The 19,923-nt window shown below is 42.3% G+C and overlaps 2 protein-coding genes across 3 annotated transcripts; one reads left to right on the top strand and one right to left on the bottom strand.

The window, feature by feature from the left end:
- Positions 1-490: 490 nt before the first annotated feature.
- LOC109903735 (CUB domain-containing protein 1) lies at positions 491-14,526 on the top strand. Of its 2 annotated transcripts, XM_020500633.2 has the most exons (12): positions 491-535; positions 672-743; positions 6,340-6,573; positions 6,848-7,198; positions 7,320-7,529; positions 7,696-8,052; positions 8,208-8,570; positions 8,848-9,045; positions 9,275-9,637; positions 10,292-10,648; positions 12,827-12,911; positions 13,051-14,526. In XM_020500633.2, the coding sequence occupies exons 2-12, from the start codon at positions 677-679 to the stop codon at positions 13,577-13,579; spliced, it is 3,114 nt and encodes a 1,037-aa protein (XP_020356222.1). In that variant the 5' UTR covers positions 491-535; positions 672-676; the 3' UTR covers positions 13,580-14,526. The 2 variants fall into 2 exon arrangements, with proteins under 2 accessions (XP_020356222.1, XP_020356221.1); XM_020500632.2 differs by having other exon boundaries at positions 534-743.
- Positions 14,527-14,593: 67 nt separating this feature from the next.
- On the bottom strand, positions 14,594-18,922 carry LOC109903736 (tetranectin). The gene is made up of 7 exons (XM_020500634.2): positions 18,648-18,922; positions 17,759-17,875; positions 17,092-17,161; positions 16,494-16,624; positions 15,997-16,305; positions 15,571-15,669; positions 14,594-15,452 (listed from the first exon to the last, which is right to left on the bottom strand). The coding sequence occupies exons 5-7, from the start codon at positions 16,091-16,093 to the stop codon at positions 15,055-15,057; spliced, it is 594 nt and encodes a 197-aa protein (XP_020356223.1). The 5' UTR covers positions 16,094-16,305; positions 16,494-16,624; positions 17,092-17,161; positions 17,759-17,875; positions 18,648-18,922; the 3' UTR covers positions 14,594-15,054.
- Between the last annotated feature and the right edge of the window lie 1,001 nt (positions 18,923-19,923).

Genomic DNA, 19,923 nt, shown 5'->3' with positions numbered 1-19,923 from the left:
TTCCATATCTGTTATTTCATAGTTTTATTATTTTACAATGTAGAACATATTAAAATTAAGAAAAACCCTTGAATGAGTAGGTATGTCCAAACTTTTGACTGGTACTGTAGCTTAAAATGATTAAGTAGATGCAGAGTTACTAATTAGCTAAAATTGTCCATGATGAGATTGGAACACGAATGGGGGGTGGACCAGTATGACAAAAAAGTATGAAAATGTATGCACTCACTATTGTAAATCACTCTGGATGATATCGTGTTCTAAATGACTAAAATGTAAAAAACTAAAACAATTGCTATATGTTCACATTATGCACCAGATCAACCACCCTGCTTTTGTTTTTGCCTTAAGTAATCTCTGTGTTATGTAACCACACCAATACTCAACATACTGTATCATACTAATTTGAGTGTCCTGGATTTTCATTTACTATGTTACGTCTCGTCTATGAGACCAGCCTGTCAACTACACTATTCGGTCAAGTTTCAACAGGTTACCCATTTATGGTAGCGTACACGCCCTCTGCGTGTAACAGGTAATGTACATCAGGAAGTTACTGCTCTGTCACCGCCATCGAAAATGTTTTAACCTGAGATTTTACAAAATGCAAATATCGTGGGTTTGATAACATTTATCCGGAATCATTTAGGCACATCTCTTTGTTTTATCAGTGGACATGCGGCTCACAAAAAAATGCGCTCGAGCGCTCCTGGGAATTGTGACTTTACTCCTCAACCTGTCAGGTGAGAGAACGTTCAAAACATTCTTTCAAACTTAGCAAGCAGGCGTTAAGTTGCTAATTATGTATTGAGTGTGGCCTTCCCATTCTCAATGTTGCAAAATATGTCGATAAACTGAAGAATTATATACTAAAGTGGTCACTAGTTTTTAGTTTGATATAAACTACCGTTCAAACGTTTGGTCACTTAATAAAAATGGCCTTGTTTTTGTCCATTTTAAAATAATATTAGATAAGAAATATATTGTAGATATTTAATGTTGCGGGTACATTAAACAGCACCCACAAAATACAAGTCTCAACGTCATCAGTGAAGAGGCGACTCCGGAATTCCGAGTTTCAAAGAAAAAGCCATATCTCAGACTGGCCAATAAAAAGAAAAGATAAAAATAACAAACACTGGACAGGACCCTGTCTTTCAAAGATAATTCGTAAAAATCCAAATAACTTCACAGACCTTCATCGTAAAGGGTTTAAACGCTTTTCCCCATGCTTTTTCAATGAAACATCAATTAATGAACATGCACCTGTGGAACAGTCGTTAAGACACTAACAGCTTACAGACGGTAGGCAATTAAGGTCACAGTTATGAAAACTACGAGGCCTTTCCACTGACTCTGAAAAACACCAAAAGAAAGATGTCCCTGCTCATCTGTGTGAACAAGCCTTAGGCATGCTGCAAGGAGGCATGAGGACTGCAGATGTGGCCAGGGCAATATATTGCAATGTCTAAACTGTGAGACACCTAAAACCGCACTACAGGGAGACAGGACGGACAGCTGATCTTCCTCGCAGTGGCAGACCACGTGTAACAACACCTGCACAGGATCGGTACATCCGAACATCACACCTGCGGGACAGGTACAGGATGGCAACAACTGCCCGAGTTACACTAGGAACGCACAATCCCTCCATCAGTGCTCAGACTGTCTGCAATAGGCTGAGAGAGGCTGGACTGAGGGCTTGTAGGCCTGTTTTAAGGCAGGTCCTCACCAGACATCACCGGCAACAACTTCACCTATGGGCACAAACCCACTGTCACTGTACCAGACAGGACTGGCAAAAAGTGCTCTTCACTGACGAATCACGGTTTTGTCTCACCAGGGGTGATGGTCGGATTTGCGGGAACTTGCAGGTGCCTTGGTGGAAGAATAGGGTAACATCTCACAGCACAGAACTGGCAAATGTGGTGCAGTCCATGAGGAGGAGATGCACTGCAGTACTTAATGCAGCTGGTGGCCACACCAGATACTGACTTGATTTTACATTTAATACATTTTAAACTGTTTTTCACAATTCCTGACATTTAATCCTAGTAACAATTCCCTGTCTTGGGTCAGTTAGGATCACCACTATTTTAAGAATGTGAAATGTCAGAATAATAGTAGAGATTGATTTCAGCTTTTCTTTTATCACATTCCCAGTTGGTCAGAAGTTTACATGCACTCTGTGAGTATTTGGTAGCATTGTCTTTAAATTGTTTAACCTGGGTCAAACATTTCGGGTAGCCTTCCACAAGCTTCCCACAATAAGTTGGGTGAATTTTGGCTCATTCCTCCTGACAGAGCTAGTGTAACTGAGTCAGGTTTGAAGGCCTCCTTGCTTGCACCCGCTTTTTCAGTTCTGCCCACAAATGTTCTATGGGATTGAGGTCAGGGCTTTGTGACGGCCACTCCAATACCTTGACTTTGTTGTCCTTAAGCCATTTTGCCACCACTTTGGAAGTATGCTTGGGGTCATTGTCCATTTGGAAGAGCTTTAACTTCCTGACTGATATCTTGAGATGTTGCGTCAATATCTCCACATAATGTTCCTTCCTCATGATGCCATCTATTTTGTGAAGTGTACCAGTCCCTCCTGCAGCAAAGCACCCCCACAACATGATGCTGCCACCCCGTGCTTCACGGTTGGGATTGTGTTCTTCGGCTTGCAAGCCTCCCCCTTTTTCCTCCAAACATAATGATGGTCATTATGGCCAAACAGTTCTATTTGTGTTTCATCAGACCCGAGGACATTTCTCCAAAAAGTAGGATCTTTGTCCCCATGTGCAGTTGCAAACCGTAGTCTTTTTTTATGGTGGTTTTGGAGCTGTGGCTTCTTCCTTGCTGAGCGGCCTTTCAGGTTATGTCGATATAGAACTTGTTTTACTGTGGATATAGATACTTTTGTACCTGTTTCCTCCAGCATCTTCACAATATCCTTTGTTGCTGTTCTCGGATTGATTTGCACTTTTCGCCCCCAAAGTACGTTCATCTCTAGGAGACAGAATGCGTTTCCTTCTTGAGCGGTATGGCGGCTACGTGGTCCCATGGTGTTTATACTTGTGTACTATTGTTTGTTACAGATGAACGTGGTACCTTCAGGCATTTGGAAATTGCTCCCAAGGATGAACCAGACTTGTGGAGGTCTCCAATTTCTTTTCTGAGGTTTTGGCTGATTACTTTTGATTGTCCCATGATGTCAAGCAAAGAGGCACTGAGTTTGAAGATAGGCCTTGAAATACATCCACAGGTACACCTCCAATTGACTCAAATGATGTCAATTAGCCTAACAGAAGCTTCAATAGCCATAACATAATATACTCTAACAGGTATATCAAAGTTTTAAAGTTGTTGTCCATTTTTTTTACAGAGAAATTGGTTAAATGGCCTACTATGTCAATCACAGCCCTCTGCTAATCACCCGCAGAGGGCGAACATTTTTAATCTATTTTCTCATTCGCTCTGTTGGTAGCCTCGGCTTCCAGTATCCAGTACGGGAAAAACGTAGTGGAACGTTAAATTAAATGGAAATGGTGCTGTACTGAAACACCAGTTGAAAAACGGAGAGGGTTTGGGTTGTGGGCCGAAATGCACCGCTGCCTTTTAAATATGTCACTCATTGCTTCAAGGCACACCCACAGAACTGTGCAAACGTACCTTTGTCTGTTCAAGAGTGTACAATAACGTTTTGGGGTAACGTGTTGTTCAGTACAAACCGTTCCGCAAACTGAATGCCCCCAAATAAGCAGACCAGAGCGGCCCCGCCCCTATTAGATAAAGGGAGCCGGATGTCTCGCTTTTGCTTCCGTCTCTAGATACTCTAACTTCTTTTAAAGATATAGTTCACCCAAATTATAGAATGACATATTGGTTTCCTCACCCTGTAATCAATCTATGGACAAAAAGGCTAATATCAGTCCCATAACTTGAATTGGATTTGTGCCACAAATATTCAAACGTTAGCATGTGGAAACCGTGCCAAGGAATTTAAACCAAGGCATGGATTGCTTTCATACTTTGTCCATAGACTGCTTACAGAGTAAGGAAGCCAATGTGTCATTTGGGTGAGCTATCCCTTTTTAAGCCTCTTTCTGACAAGAACTTCTACAGGCTTTCATATATAAGGTGAAAGCCTGGTAGAGGATACTCTACCAGGTAATGCTTACAAATTATATTATAACTGTAAAAGCATCAGATCCCCACTCTGGAACTTGGATATGCCAGGAGAGTATATTTCATTGTTTGGTTATGTTATTAATGTTGAATTGTTAATATGTCGATATGCTATTCAAAGACAAAAGAGATCCTATCATGGTAAGTTTGTGCATAGACCAGTCATCTGACACAGGACTTGATACAGCGTACTTCCTGTCAATTTGAACGTAACAGAAGGGCATATCCATTAAAAATGACCCATGAGGGCCTCAAGTGGCGCACGAGTGACGCAGTGGTCTAAGGCAGTGCTAGCTGTGCCAATAGAGTTTCTGGGTTCAAGTCCAGGCTCTGTCGAGGCCGGCCGCTGTTAGATGCCACAAAATTGGGGAGGAAAAGGGGGTCAAAAAAACTAACAGGACCCATGAGCACCAAAGTCGATTGGAACATGTCAAGTTAGGTGACATATGGAAGCTAATAGTATATTTTTAGGGAATTAAGGCATTTTTCAATCATTTTACATCTTAAAAATGAAAGATTCCTGGATAAACAGATGGAAAAGGGGTCTTAAAAGGTATCAGAAATACTTCAAAACACTAACGTTGATGTAAAGACCTCTGCCAACTAATATCAACACTTATATTTTAGTTTTTACATTTTTTTTATATACTTTCTGTAAGTTTAAGAAATATTGCCTTGTGATTCTGTTACCAAAAACCCACACATCTAAGATATTTTCTCATTTCTCTCCTTCATGAAGAGGCAGGATAATGTAAGTTCACAGAAGTAACAAGTAATGCCAGACCTACCAATTAGTTAGTGATTTTACTCATATACATTTTGTTTATGAATTATTAAGTGATTAAAACTCGTAATTCCGTTACTAAACGGAAATGATTACTGCAACTGAATTGGCTAAAATGGGAAATCAAAATAGTCACAAACCACAGTTGGCATTTTCTGTTGTCTGGTGGTCAAACCACAACAGTTTTTAAATTGTCAAGTCTGGACAACCCCTCCCTCTCTCTCCCTCTCTGCCTTTCTCACTCTCCAGTTAATGTCACTTCTCCCAGCTCTTACTGACACCTACCCAAGAGCCCCTTCTCTTTCCATTTACTGTAACCAGCATCCTCAACCACTGAGCACCGAACATCCATGGATGTTGAATAGTAGTTGCAATTTGGTCCCTTCCTGACCCCGATGTTAACATCTACAGACGGACCAGTCTATCATAGTTTGGATGGTGTACCGGTAGAGTACAATACAGAACAGTACAGTAAAGAAGTAGAGTACAGTATGTTGTACTGGGCTCACTGTACTCTGCTGCACTCTACTGAACTCTACCCTACTGTGCTGTATTGCACTGTACTCTACTGTGCTCTGCTGTGTGATGCCCAAACTTGTGAAGCATGAGGAGAATGACATTCATATCCATAATTTGGCGTTTCTGTGTAGTACAAACCAGGAAGCCATTACCATAATTCCGTTACCAGGTGTAAATCCAATTCACTTGCTGTAGTTCAATAACAAAAATATATTTTTTTCAATCATCGTTTGACACCCCATTCTTTCTGAAGACATCTTTGAATCTTAATTCGGAGCAGATATTTAAGAGTTTTTGGAAAATGTGCTTACATAAAAATAGATTTGACCATATGTCCGTTACCAAAGTTTACATCTGCATAGTTCTTCCACTAAATTAGTTTTTGTAAATTTTTCAGTGGAAATTGTTCAAAGTAGGCCTTGTGCATAGTTGTATGGTTTGTTAAACTTTGAAATCAATGGTTTTTGATTGGTATACATTTTTTTAAGTGAAAAAAAACTAAGTGAAAGCGTAATTGCGTTATCGTGGAATTGCCCAGAACCTCCATTCATATTTTCCTTTGAAGGAACATCTAGTGTTCTGTACGGATGTGTATTTGTGAAATAACTGGTGCAGCCTTAAGTCCAGACATGACAATAGGTTCTAGCCTGCTCCCAATGTTCAGTGAAACTTAACTACTATGTCACTGTTTTATAATCTTTTTTTCCATGTATTTTTGTTACCTTTAGCTCAACTCTTAGCCTGTTCATTGACTCCAACAACAGTTTTACTACTCAATACAATGACATAGTAGTGAACTAGCCTTTTCAGTTTGGACTTTGCAAAATATTCAAAATAACCTTTTCTTCGTTCTGTTCACTCAGAATGTCTGCGCATGACCGTCCGCCCTGACAAAGATGCTACTGTGACTGTGTCGTCCTCACTGCTCCTTCCATTGGAACAGTGCTCCGTATGCAAGGTCAATGGCACTGAGAATGACACCCAGACGACCTGTCACTCATCGCTGGCCCTGGTCCCCGATGAGGATGTCACCTTGCTCTTCAACTGCACTGAACCACCACAAAGTGCTTTCGTCATCCAGATCCACAGGAAAATCGGTGAGTCTAGAGAAACTTTGTAGTATTGGATTTCATTTTAGACTGCCAGCTCAATTAGATCAAACCAGTATTGCTGTATTTACACAGTCAAAAATATGTACAACACAGGCAGATGCTTCAGAATTTGACATCCTGGGGTGGTAGTTGTCAGCGAAGATGCTGCATAAAAACATCTAAGGCTAGCTTTTAGATCTGGCCCCAAGGGTGAACCGTTAAGCAGGTTTTGTTTAGGTTTCTTCCGGTCTTACCTGTTATGTGATTTTATTTTACCCAGAATGCACCAATGACACCTGCAGCCCTGCCACAGGTGTGGCTCAGCCTTCCCTCTTCTCAGAGTTCATTAGAACACTCGTCTGGGATCTAAGTGTGCCGGAGAAGACCGTTATGAATTTGGACTTCCCTGTTGACAGGCTGAAGGAGATGACTGAATCAGAGTTGTGTCAAGATGGCTACCAGTACACTGTAACCAGGACCAACACTGAACGAGAGGTCAAAACTCAGACATACTGCAAGAATGGCCTCGTGGCTCACCTTCATATACCGAGCCAAGCCACGGTGTCTTTGCAAGTTCCAAAAGGCAGAGAGGTGGATTCCTCTATATTTACGGCCAAACCAATAAAGAAACGTAAGCTCTTCCAACTGTTCTGTTCATGTCTAACTCTAATGTGAGAAGTGTATGTACAGTGAATTATCTTTTGTTGAAATCAGATCTATAAATTTGTGTTTACGTTTCAAATTTTCCTCAGAGAGCCGGATGATCTCCGTGACTCCAGAGCCAGACACTATCGTCACCATCAGCAGAAACACCAAAGCCAAAGAGTGCAGTGTGTGTGTTGGGGAGGGGCCTACCTGCAACCCCAAAGAACTCGTCCTGAGAGCTGCCCGCAACACCTCTGTGAAGTTCACCTGCCCACAGCCACAAGATGTCTTCAGTGTGGAGATCAACAGGGAGATTGGTAAGACGCCTCAGACCCATTTTCCTGGCCTCAACGGGGCCCTGACCTGACTTCTAGTAGCATTTGATTGAACATGCCTAACACAATGGACCCAATGAAATAGTCTCGACAGTGCAAAAGCTGCTCATCTGTTAGCTTCACTAATACAATGTTTTTCCTCCTCCAGATTGTACAGAGATCACCTGCAGCGGGAACATCGTCCAGACGGAGTCCTCCCTCTTCCCAGACTTCAACAGAACCTTCACCTGGGACCTGAAAGTTCCACCTGGCCTTTCCTTCCAGCTGGACTTCCCATCGCCGGGAATGAGACAGATTCCACCCTCTGAGACCTGTCCTGACGAGCATACCTACACCATCATCACGTACCAGCGTACCGGGCTCGCCACCATCGGCATTTTTTGCCCAGGCGGCAGCATCACTAGGATTCAGGTGTTGTACAAGGGCCGGGTGTCCCTGCAGGTCCCTGGGGACAGGAAGCTGGAGCCGCTGGACTTCAAGGTCACCGTCGGACCGGAAATTAAAAGTGAGTGTCTGGCAGTTGTTGGAGGAGCCATAAAAAATAAATGCATGCCTGTTGAGGTCACGGAGTTAATCTCTATTAGCTTGTATGTATTCGGTAGACCTCCCTTTACAGAATTTGTCATGTCATTATACCTCATTTAACCCCTTTCCTTCCAGTGCTGGCTGTGGTAAAAGTCAACCTACCTCGAGGGGTGTCAGATACAGACTTCCTCTCAGCCAACTACCCTAGAGGTTTCCCTGATGACGACCTGATGAGGTGGGACTTCACGGTGCCCGGCATGCATAACTACACGGTTAACTTCCTGAATCACACAGAGTCTCTTTGCCAGAAGAAGGAAGTGATGGTGATGTACCACAAGGCGCGTGGGAAGGTGGGCATCCAGAAGACCCTGGCGGACCCCCAGCCAACACACAGGCAGGGCAGCTTCACCATGACCCTATTTAACTGTGAGACAGACAGGACCAAACCGGGCCTGTCCCTCAAATTTAGAGTCTCAGTGATGAGGAGCGGCCATCCAGGTACAAAGGCTATTGGCAATCATAAATTGTTATGACATGATTTGTGTTGTAAGATACAAAAATGCTTCTTTATTCTATACATGCAATCTGTTAAACCAACCCTAGACTTTTCCAAACCAATATAATACTAATATTTCCATTATAAATGTTTAAAAAACATATTGTAGCCTAAAATTTGCCTGATCATTCATTCATTCAATCAAATCAAATGAGTGGTGATCGGTGACCTATTTCTCAGAAGATGATTGTGCCTGTTTGTCTTTTATTCCCTGGTCAGTTCTCTGCACTGTAAATCTGTCAGAGGATGAAGGGCTAGTCCTCCACTTTGAGAAGAGGGGATCTGACCCCTACTGTGAGATGAGGAAGGACTCTGTGCTCCAGGAGAAGATCACTGTTCCCTCAGGGACCAAAGCCAGGCTTTCTTTCCTGGACTGTCCAAGTGAAGACCTACGTCTGACAGCTGTTAAAACCATAGGTACTGTAACAATACATACATTAGCGTTGCATGTATTGCCTCCAAAACATAGAAACCACTATGGACAGTATCTATGCCATTCTCACTTAAGCTTCTTATTAGAGTATATTTGTGACAAAGCTAGAACAAATGATCTTTGTGTTTTGTTTATCTAAAGATGTGATGGACTAAGAATATGAATGTATGTAAACCCATTATAATATCTCAAGTCTCTGCGGATCTATTCCAGGATGCCGGAGTTTAGACTCGTGCTCCGTGACTGGGACTCTCCTCACGGTCCCTAAAATGCCGACGTGCCTCCCTACGCTACTTCAAAGCCTCACCTGGCACCTCATTATCCCAGTATATGGCACCGTGGATTTACTGTCCCCCACAGGAAACCTCAGGCAGTCCCTGCCAGGACAGGAGTGCAATGGCAGTGTCTCCCTTCACGTAGCAGAGGGTGATGGGTCCTCCATTGGCTACTTCTGCTCCGAAGGCATCATTCGCAAAATCCAAGTGCACTCCAACGTCTCTATTACTGCCACAGCGAAGGACCTTAGCCTGATTCAAGGGCCTTTCCTCAATGTGTCCTTCAGTGAAAAAATCTCAGGTATGCTGACTTGGTTTCGCAGTTGTTGTTTTTTTCATTTAAAAAAATATTTTAAAGTAACTATTCAGTTAAAATATCACTTAACAGTTCTGTTAACTCAAACCCAAATAATGTTGTTGACTCATCCTGTACCTCTATTGGTGGCCAAAGCATAAATTCACTTCAAACTTGTATCTCAAACAGACCGTTTCAAAAATGCTTTCCGTTTCCTCAGAGTATGATGTCATACGCATGAGGAGGATGAGCTGACCAATCAGCGGCCTATTTCTAATTAATATTTTTAATCACCGGTATAAGCCCACACCATTCTGTTGTTGGGGGAACACCACCACCATTCCAACACAGAAAAGCTGCTTTTTAACATAATTAATTAAACAAAATTGTACGGAAAACAATTTCACTCATTTTGTAGTTAATTGTAGGTCATATTTCATAGATGTCTGGAAACACTGGACAGTTACTTTAATACTCTCTTCACTTACCTTTTTATGGTTCCATGTGTAACATCCACAAGAGGGCACAGACATACAGCAATGACGAGGGGATTTGTTTTAACAATGGTTTGAATGGAAAATGACATTCTCACTCTCTTCAACCACTGTGTTCAAACTATTGAAAATGTATTGTTCTTCGTCACTTCCTTTTGTCCCTCAGACAGCATCATATATACAGTCCAGCCCGGAATGGGTTCCCCTGCCCTCCTGGCCACCCCAAACTGGCCCAGCGGCATGAAGCCATACTCCACCGTGTCCTGGATCATCAATCTGCCGGGCCACCTCCAGGCCGACCTGCTGTTGACCAACATCAGCCAGCCCAAGTGTGGCAAGGGGCACACGTTCATCAAGGTGCAGACCCTGGGCTCTCCAGAGGAGCTATTGAGTCGAAAGGAGGATAAGGAGGCAGAGGACAAGCTGATGGTCCCTGAGAGCTTCTACCTCAACATGTCCAACTGTATGCCGGAGAATGGACACTTCAGTGTGCTCAGCAAGGTTACCCTGCAGAAGACTAGCCGTAAGGGACCTATTTGTAATGTTACGATAGAGTTGTGACCTAATATGTTTGCTAAGATATCTGCATAATTCTAGCATTCGTCTCACAAGACCTTTCTGGTTATTTCAACAACTCTTAAGAGATCTAAAATTTGAGGGCAAAAAGAAAACAATAATAGTTGTTTTAATTGGATGTCTATATCGTAAATTACATCAATACACACGTATGGGAATTATTAGGGGTACTTGATGATCTCATAATCATCAACACAGTATTGACTCAGCTTGACTCAACTCAGAATATGTGTTCATCCCTCTAAGTGTGAGAAAAGCTCAGCGATATGTCAAGAGATGGAAGAGAAAATCACAACTTTCTAGGAAATAAATATTGAGCTCTCAATTAAACCCTAATAACTCAACTTCTCTTTGTGTCAACGCAGGTGTTGAGATATATCTCTACACACACACAGTGCCTTCGGAAAGTATTCAGACCCCTTGTATTTTTCCACATTTTGTTACATTACAGCCTTATTCTAAATAGTTTTTTTCCCTCAGCAATCTACACACAATACCCCATAATGAAAAAGCAAAAACAGATGTTGATACTTTTTGCACATTTGATAAAAAAACAGAACTACCTTATTTAAAGTATTCACCCCCTTTGCTATGAGATTTGAAATTGAGCTCAGGTGCATCCTGTTTCCATTGATCATCCTTGAGATGTTTCTACAACTTGATTGGAGTCCACCTGAGGTCTATTGGAACACACCTGACTATATAAGGTCCCACAGTTGACAGTGCATGTCAGAGCAAAAACCAAGCCATGAGGTCGACGGAATTGTCCGTAGCGCGTCGAGACAGGATTGTGTCGATGCACAGATCTGGGGAATGGTACCAAAAACATTCTGCAGCATTGAAGGTCCCCAAGAACACAGGGGCCTCCATCATTCTTAAATGGCAGATGTTTGGAACCACCAGGACTCTTCCTAGAGTTGACCATTTAGGCCAAACTGCATAATCGGGGGAGAAGGGTCTTGGTCAGGGAGGTAACCAAGAACCTGATGGTCACTCTGACAGAGCTCTAGAGTTCCTCTGTGGAGATAAGAGAAACTTCCAAAAGGACAACCATCTCTGCAGCACTCTAGCAATCAGGCCTTTATGGTAGAGTGGCCAGATAGATGGCACTCCTCAGTAAAAGGCACATGACAGCCCGCTTGGAGTTTGCCAAAAGGCACCTAAAGACTCTCAGACCATGAGAAACATTTATTTTGGTCTGATAACCAAGATTGAACTCTTTGGCCTGAATTCCAAGCGTCACATCTGGAAGATACCTGGCACCATCCCTACGGTAAGGCATGGTGGCAGCAGCTGCACGAACTGGGAGTCTAGTGATGATAACCTGCTCCAGAGCGCTCAGGACCTCGGACTGGGGGGCGAAGGTTCACCTTCCGGACAGGACAACGACCCTACGCACATAGCTTAGACACATGCAGAAGTGGCTTCGTGACAAGTCTCTAAATGTCCTTGAGTGGCCCAGCCAGAGCCCGGACTTGAGCCCGATCTAACATCTGGAGAGACATGGAAATAGCTGTGCAACAATGGTCCCCATCCAACCTGACAGAGCTTGAGAGGCTCTGCATAGAAGAGTGGGAGATACTCCCCAATACAGGTGTACCAAGCTTGCAGCGTCATACCCAAGAAGACTCTAGGCTGTAATCGCTGCCAAAAGTGCTCCAACAAAGTACTAAGTAAAGCGTGTAAATACTTGTGATATTTCAGTTTTTTTATGTTGAATAAATTAGCAAACATTTCTAAAAATCTGTTTTGCTTTGTCATGGGGTACTGTGTGTAGGTTGAAACAATTTAATCCATTTTAGAGTAAGGTTATAACAAAAAGAGGTCTGAATACTTTCTGAAGGTCCTGTGTATGTATAACATTTTAATGAAACTGCATGCAATTCATATGTGAACCTTAACTCTCAGCATGTATGTCTCGAGTACATTTGAGAAAAGCAACGCAATACATCAAAGATGAGTGTTTTGAATTGTTACAAGGAAGGGTTTATAATGCATCTATGCAACTGTGTTCCAACGTGCTCATACGCTAGCACCTAATTTCATTGCTACTTGCAGCTATATTTGTCTCATTCTTACCATATGTAATCACGATTCTCTCCTTCTTGTGTCTGTCTCTCTGTAGAGCTGCTCCTGAGCGGCATCCTGGGTGCTGTGGGAGCAGTGCTGCTCCTTATGCTTATTGTGCTGACAGTCTTCTTGGTGTTCAGGTGAGAACACCTGCCTCACCAAAACATTCCATATATAGCTTTGATGTTGAGGTCATTTTATGACTTGCCCCTGCCCCCTCCCCCAGAGTGTGATGTCTTCTTGACTCAACCATTTGTATTCCTCTTTCGTGCTTTGCAGGAAGAAGAAAAGAGCGATGGTCAAAGAGGCTTCCATCTGCATAGGGAAAGGGAATATCTTCATCCCAGGCGATCATGTGTTCCCCAAAACTCGGTCGGACAGCGAGTCTCACGTTTACGCCTCCATCGAAGACACCATGGTGTACAGCCACCTGTTGCGTGAGCCCAGCTACGTGGGCGCCATCCAGGACCACTTCCAAGGACAGCCGGTCGACACCTATCGGACGTTCATGGCGCTCCAGGATGGAGTGCCAGAGATCACAGAGACAGCTGCAGAACATGAGCCTGAACTGGTGCCTGAGATGGACGAGTACAGACCTTTCCTGGACCCGTCGGAAACCTTCATCCCGTCGAGACCTCGCACGCCCATTGACCGCCAGGACAGCATGGGCTTCATGGACCGCAGGATGGTAGACAATGAGCTCTACACGTTCAAGAGCACTGGGGACATTAATACGATTAGACTGTCGGGGGCAAACCAAATCTTAGATCCAGAGACCATCGACTCGAAGGGGGAGGAATCCATTTAGCGTGAGGCGGTACTGTGAGATGGACTACTGTTACTCATTTTACATAGCTCAATGTGTTTCAGGTTCACTGCAGTGGAGAAATGGGGTGTAAATGTGCCTTTGCGTAACATTCAGGGAGTCTGTATTAGTGGTGTTGTGCCTACTGCACAAGACCATCAGACAAACTACTATTACTGCCTTTCATTGGAGCCTGAGTCTGTTTCCTCCAAGCTCCTAGAGTAATTTCTGAAACTGCACACGGTGCTGCTCTTCTGTGTTTACATTACTGGTCTACTTGGTTTTTGTGTATATTTCTTGATAGTATTTTAATAGTTTTATATCTTGAATGTTGCCCTGGACACTGTGTTATGGGTTTAAGAGCCGGGCTGCTTGTTTTGTTTGTTAGTTTTGTACCTAGCGTTGTTTATGCCTTGTGGCAAGGGTTTTTCTCTGTAAATATGTGTTTTTATAAATTTCTCTGCCAATTTTTTTTATTTTTATAAATTCCTTAGACATTTTGAGTGGTCTTAGTACAGTGTGATATTGTGAATAATACTGTATCTAGGATAGATAAGGGAATCAATCCAAAACAATATTGCTTCAGAGGGTTTCTTATTGTGTGGGAAAAGTGACACTTTCATTCTTTGGCTAAAACCTGTGACCTTTAAAGTCCTGGCTTGTAGTTTGTTATAACCACAGGAACTTCAACCACGGAAGGCAGGATGATTGTATGGCAGGTTTTCATTGAATTAGTTACCAAGAGGGACTTTAAGGGAAACAACCAAACCTTTAGCAAGATGCCAAGGGTCAACAGATTATGACAATCCTCTTGCGGTAATACACCTCTGTGTTTACAATTTTGTCTCATCTCTGTTCGAAGGTTTAAAAATATATATTTCTTTTTTAAAGTCACTTTTCCCACTACAAGATTTGATACATGTCAAATAAATGTGTCTTCCTAAGACGTTTTCTTTGTTCAGTAATGTGTAATAGTTGGGTTTTCAATGTCTTTACATTTTCTTAGACAAGCCACAATTATAATTTCATAACTTTTATTGAGATTTTATGTGTTCAGGCTAGACATCTTGTGATGAAAACAAACAAGTATTCAAAAGCTAGCACTCTGAAATAATTGTAAATTAGATAGGAAAGCAATCTATATGGTAACGTAAGGATCTCATACTTGTGCAAATTCACATGAAAATGTGTCATTGTCATTGGGACAGTTTTGCCAGACACAGATTAATCCTAGTCCTGGATAATCCTTAATCTGTGTCCAAGTAACCACCATGTTTTTTTTTTACAAAGAATTCTCCAACATTTTTGATAACCTTATCAGCTCTAGAAAAGTGTCAGTAACTTGTTCCAAATGTTAAAAAATATACATTTTCAGGGGTTGAATTTAAAACCAAAGCGTACGTTGTAGAAAAGAATACATGGTAGCGAACAAAAAATATAATTCAAGCATGGGAAATGCAACTAACAAATGGCGTGCCTTAGACTATGTTGAACTCGCAGACAGAGGCCTTCTCCTCACGACAGTTCTTGTCTAACCATTTCCCACCAGTGGCCTCCGAGAGGATGACACAGTTCTGGGAACGATCTGTTTTTGGGGATCTGGAACCAGAGTCCCAGTTCTTGTAGAGGATGCTGTTACCCGTCTGATCCATCCAGTTGCCCTCAGTCACCATGTCGCTGATGCCCAGCCAGATCTGCTCGCCTGGGCCGATGCTCTGGTGGACGTAGTCGCTGAGCTGGTCGTTCTGGTCCTTGGACAAGGGGGTACCAAGTACACCCCCCAGGGCAATGCAGTCGTCAAAGGCTGTGTGGTAGCTTTTCTTCAGCGGCTCAGCCAGGAAACACTTGCCATGAACCTTGACCCCTTTCAAACAAACTGAGGAGCCAAGTGAAAATTGTAGTGTCAGAGCATCTTTAGAAGTGTTAAAACAGAAACCGATACTGTTATTTATGTCCAAAAGTTCCTGAACAATACCAGTGTGTGTGAATCTCACCTGACTGCAAAGCCTGTTGCTCCTTCATAATATTTAGATCCTGAACAATGTCATTGATCTGCTTCTGCAGCTCCTCTATGGCTGCGCCTTTGCCTTCATCTGGAGCATGACAGAACAGAAACGGGGGAGGGGAACAGGATGGACTCAAAGATGACTCAAAGTTTGAGCAATAGGCTACTGCTCCAGTGAGGTGGCAATGCCAGATGTGTTGCTTGAAATTATTGATGTGTATTGCAGGCAATGTTCTGGCAAGACTAATAAAATCCTATTTTACTCAAAATAGTTAATCTTCCGAACAATGAGAGCTGTGTGTAACAAACATTTAATTTCTCACAGATTCAAAATTATTGATTTAAAAACAATTTCAACACTGGACATACATATCATTCTGACCATTATATAGAGTGCGAGGCACCCACCACCTACCCTTTTTAACCATTTTCTTCGTAGGGAAAGCCTGCTGGAATGAGCAGTTCACCAAGAGGAGTATTCCAAAAACCAAACAGGTTCTTCTGAACTCCATGGTTAGGTCTGTTGTTGAATGACTGCTTCAATGTGGAGCCTAGCAATTTATGTCCTCAAGTCCTCCACAAAAGGAAAAAACTGTAATTGAAAACTGCTGCCTGGAGCTGGAGCTGTCCAACCTCAGAACCTGATACTCTCTCAGTCCCAGACATCACATGCACTGTGACATCCTTATCTGATTTCTGGATGTCCCAGTGGTCCCACCCTGTACTTTGAAAAAGAACAATAGGGTGTAGTGGTTCTAATTTGAGTCAAATGGCATCTCTTACTCACATTATGGTCAACTAAAATCAATTGTCTTTGGTATTATTGCCATGAAACTTAATTTCTTTGCTTTTATTTTAAATTTTTACTCAGGATCTTGGTCAGGTTTTTAAATGGTGAAGTAGTAAACATACATGTTTCTTTGGACCGGTCTCCTCTTTGGCAAAGTAGATCATATGCTCCAGGCCATGGTTCTTAGGCAGTGGAAATGCTCCTGTCTCACATCTGCTCTTTTGGATGTGCACTTTATGCTCCTCTGATGAATCTGACACGTGTTAAAGGACAATAGGGCACAGTGACTATCGCCGTCAAGAGTATCTACTCAATTACAGAAAAAGATATTCAGTTATAGAGGTATACCGTATAAGTACTCTACGGTTTTAACTTCACTTAAATGCTTAACATTTGTGTAATCCTGACCAATCTGGAAGACAAAAGTAAGAGGCTTAGTTTTTATTGGAGCCATTTGCATGGCAAGAACACACTGCTCAAGTTACACGTGTTGAATTTGGTCATTATTTGTAAACTCAGTAGTGGTAAAAAACATGTTTGCCATCTGCCGCCTCCACCTTAGTTCAGCACTCAAGTAAACATCATTAACCTTTCATCAAAATACTCATACAGGTCATTTATATCGGTGATTCAAAATGTCCCTGCTTTGAAGTGTAAGGAAGACAGACACATTTAACACTGTTGCATAAACCTAAAAGTAAAGAAAAATGTAAAGCCTACTTTCTCTCTTCTTTCCCAGACTCTCCTTCTGGAGAAGCTCCATGAGGGCTTTCCCTACCCGTTTCCCTGTCTGTAGAGATATACAACAGAGCATAGAAATATGTGTGTGAGTGTAACTATACTTGTGGGGACCAGAATAGGAAACAAACAAAAAATGTCCCCACAAGGTTGAATACTATTTCTAGGGGGTTAAGGTTAGAATTAGGTATAGGGTTAGGAGCTAGGCTTAGTTTAAGGGTGAGGGTTAGCAGCTAGGGTTTGGTTAAGGTTACGTTTTCAGGTTAAGGTTAGGGTAAGGGTACGGGTTAGGTTTAGGGGTTACGGGGAAAAAATGATTTTGGATGGGACTGAATTGTGTGCCCCCACTAGGTTAGTTGTACAAGACTGTGTGTGGGTGTGGGTGTGTGCGTGTAGCGTTCTCCGGTATACAGCACCTGTATACATATACATTGCATTGCATTCACATAAACCAAATAAACTGTACATTCACACACACTTCATGAATTTCCTCTGCACAAAATTCCCCCAAAGGGTGTAATTGTGTAAACAACTTTGTGATGTGCTGATAAGGTTAAACCTTGATACAGCTGAACATTCAATGCTAATACGTTTGTTGGGGTGAGAGAGGACAGATGATATGAAGAGGAGCGCAGGCGTCCTTTCTCACCTCTGTCATCTCAAAGATGCTCTCTGGGTCCAGGCTGCCTCCCACCTTCCTGACGCAGTTGACCGTCCCCTTGTGTGTGACAGAGATGATCAGGCTGGCCACTGAACACACCTTCTCCTACAGTGTGGCATACACCACAAATAAAAGACAATGACTAAATTGACAAAACTCATAAAAGGAATGAAATAAACGAAAACGTGTTTCTCATACGGTTAGCATAGGTTGTGTACTCTGCAAACAATGTGTCCACTCCGACAATGAGAACCGGAAGACTGGAATAATAATACTGAATGCCTTCAAATAAATGACTTTATCTAAAGTAACAAACATTGTAGATTAGACATTCTAGGAATTAACGGTAAATGTACTACTGGTGATATGTAATTGGGTATTGAAATACACTAACAATCAAACGCAAACAATTCACTCAATGAAGTTACGAAACAATTAATGAGCGCAAATTGGCAGAAGAGCGCACTGTAGACGTGCAGCTGGGCGCATTGTCAATCCAACGTCTGCATTGGCCATGCAGCATTTATGATGATGTGGCCTTCGCAGAAGTCAGAGCATTCATATTTCTTGCGCTTCGCAGAGCTGTTGTCATGTAAGTGAGTTTGTGTTCATACAGGATGGCCTCTGAATGCCTCTGGAGGCTCAGAAATTGCGTCAAACCCTCCACATGGAGCCTCCCTCCTACCACATTTTTGGATCAAGAATACATTGGTTTAAGCATAAATAGGCTTTTGGTCTAGGCCTGCGGAATTGATTCGTTTCCTGAGATGGGCGCAAAGCTCGACTAAAACAATCTCGGTTGACTAATTAGGGTCAGCCCTAACTGAATCATAATAATAAAGATAAAACTAATTATAAAAAATACGAAAATACATACTTTAAAGTTTGAAAATTGCATCAATGCTGAATAGCGAGATGCAAACAGTCCATTTGGCCGTGACAACGTTCTTCTCATCTTTGTCCACTACAATATTAAAACTTGTCCCCACGGATGACATTCCCCATGTCTGCTTCTTTTCACTATACTCGTTCACCTGTAACTTTGGTTTTACTTAAATGAAAAAGGCCTATATATTCGCAATCAACAGCAGCCTAGGTAGGCCAAGGTTCATTTCACTCGCTCTCTCCTCAGCAGCAGGCCTCATCGTGAGGTGAGCAGCCGGAACCAGTTTCAGCTATACGTTTTATTTAGTTGAAATACATAGATAACGAGCTCGCGCAGTTCTCATCACCGTACACATTAAATTAACAGAGGATGGGTCCAGTCGGTAAATCAATTTTAATTGCACATGCCCGAGGCCTGTACCAATTATATTGAACAAAAAATATAAATGCAACATTTCAAAGATTTTACTGAGTTAGAGTTCATATAAGGAAATCAGTTAATATAAATAAATAAATTAGGCCCTAATCTATGGATTTCACATGACTGGGAATACAGATATGCATCTGTTGGCCACAGACACCTTAAATTAAAAGGTAAGGGCATGGATCAGAAAACCAGCAATATCTGATATGACCAATGTTTTCCTCCTGCAGCAAGACACATCTCCTTCCTAGTGGTTAGAGCGTTGGACTAGTAACCGGAAGGTTGCAAGTTCAAACCCCCGAGCTGACAAGGAACAATTCTGTTGTTCTGCCCCTGAACAGGCAGTTAACCCACTGTTCCTAGGCTGTCATTGAAAATAAGAATCTGTTCTTAACTGACTTGCCTAGTTAAATAAAGGTAAAATTAAAAAAATAATAATTAAAGAGTTGATCAGGCTGTTGATTGTGGCCTGGGGAGTGTTGTCCCGCTCCTCTTCAATGGCTGTGCGAAGTTGCTGGATATTGGCTGGAACTGGAACGTGCTGTCGTAAATGTTGATCCAGAACATCCCAAAAATGCTCAATGGGTGACATATCTGGTGAGTATGCAGGCCATGGAAGAACTGGGAACAGTTTTAGCTTCCAGGAATTGTGTACAGACCTTGCGATGTGGGGTTGTGAATTATCATGCTGAAACATGAGGTGATGGTGGCGGATGAATGGCACGACAATTGGCCTTAAGTTCTCATCACGGTATCTCTGTGCATTCAAATTGCCATTGATAAAATGCAACTGTGTTAGTTATCCATAGTTTATGCCTGCCCATACCATAACCCCACCGCCACC

This window comes from Oncorhynchus kisutch, linkage group LG14 (assembly GCF_002021735.2).
Source record: "Oncorhynchus kisutch isolate 150728-3 linkage group LG14, Okis_V2, whole genome shotgun sequence".
Lineage (NCBI taxonomy): Eukaryota > Metazoa > Chordata > Actinopteri > Salmoniformes > Salmonidae > Oncorhynchus > Oncorhynchus kisutch.
Note: the sequence above shows the minus strand (reverse complement) of the source record. Positions and strands in the feature narration are given on the sequence as shown.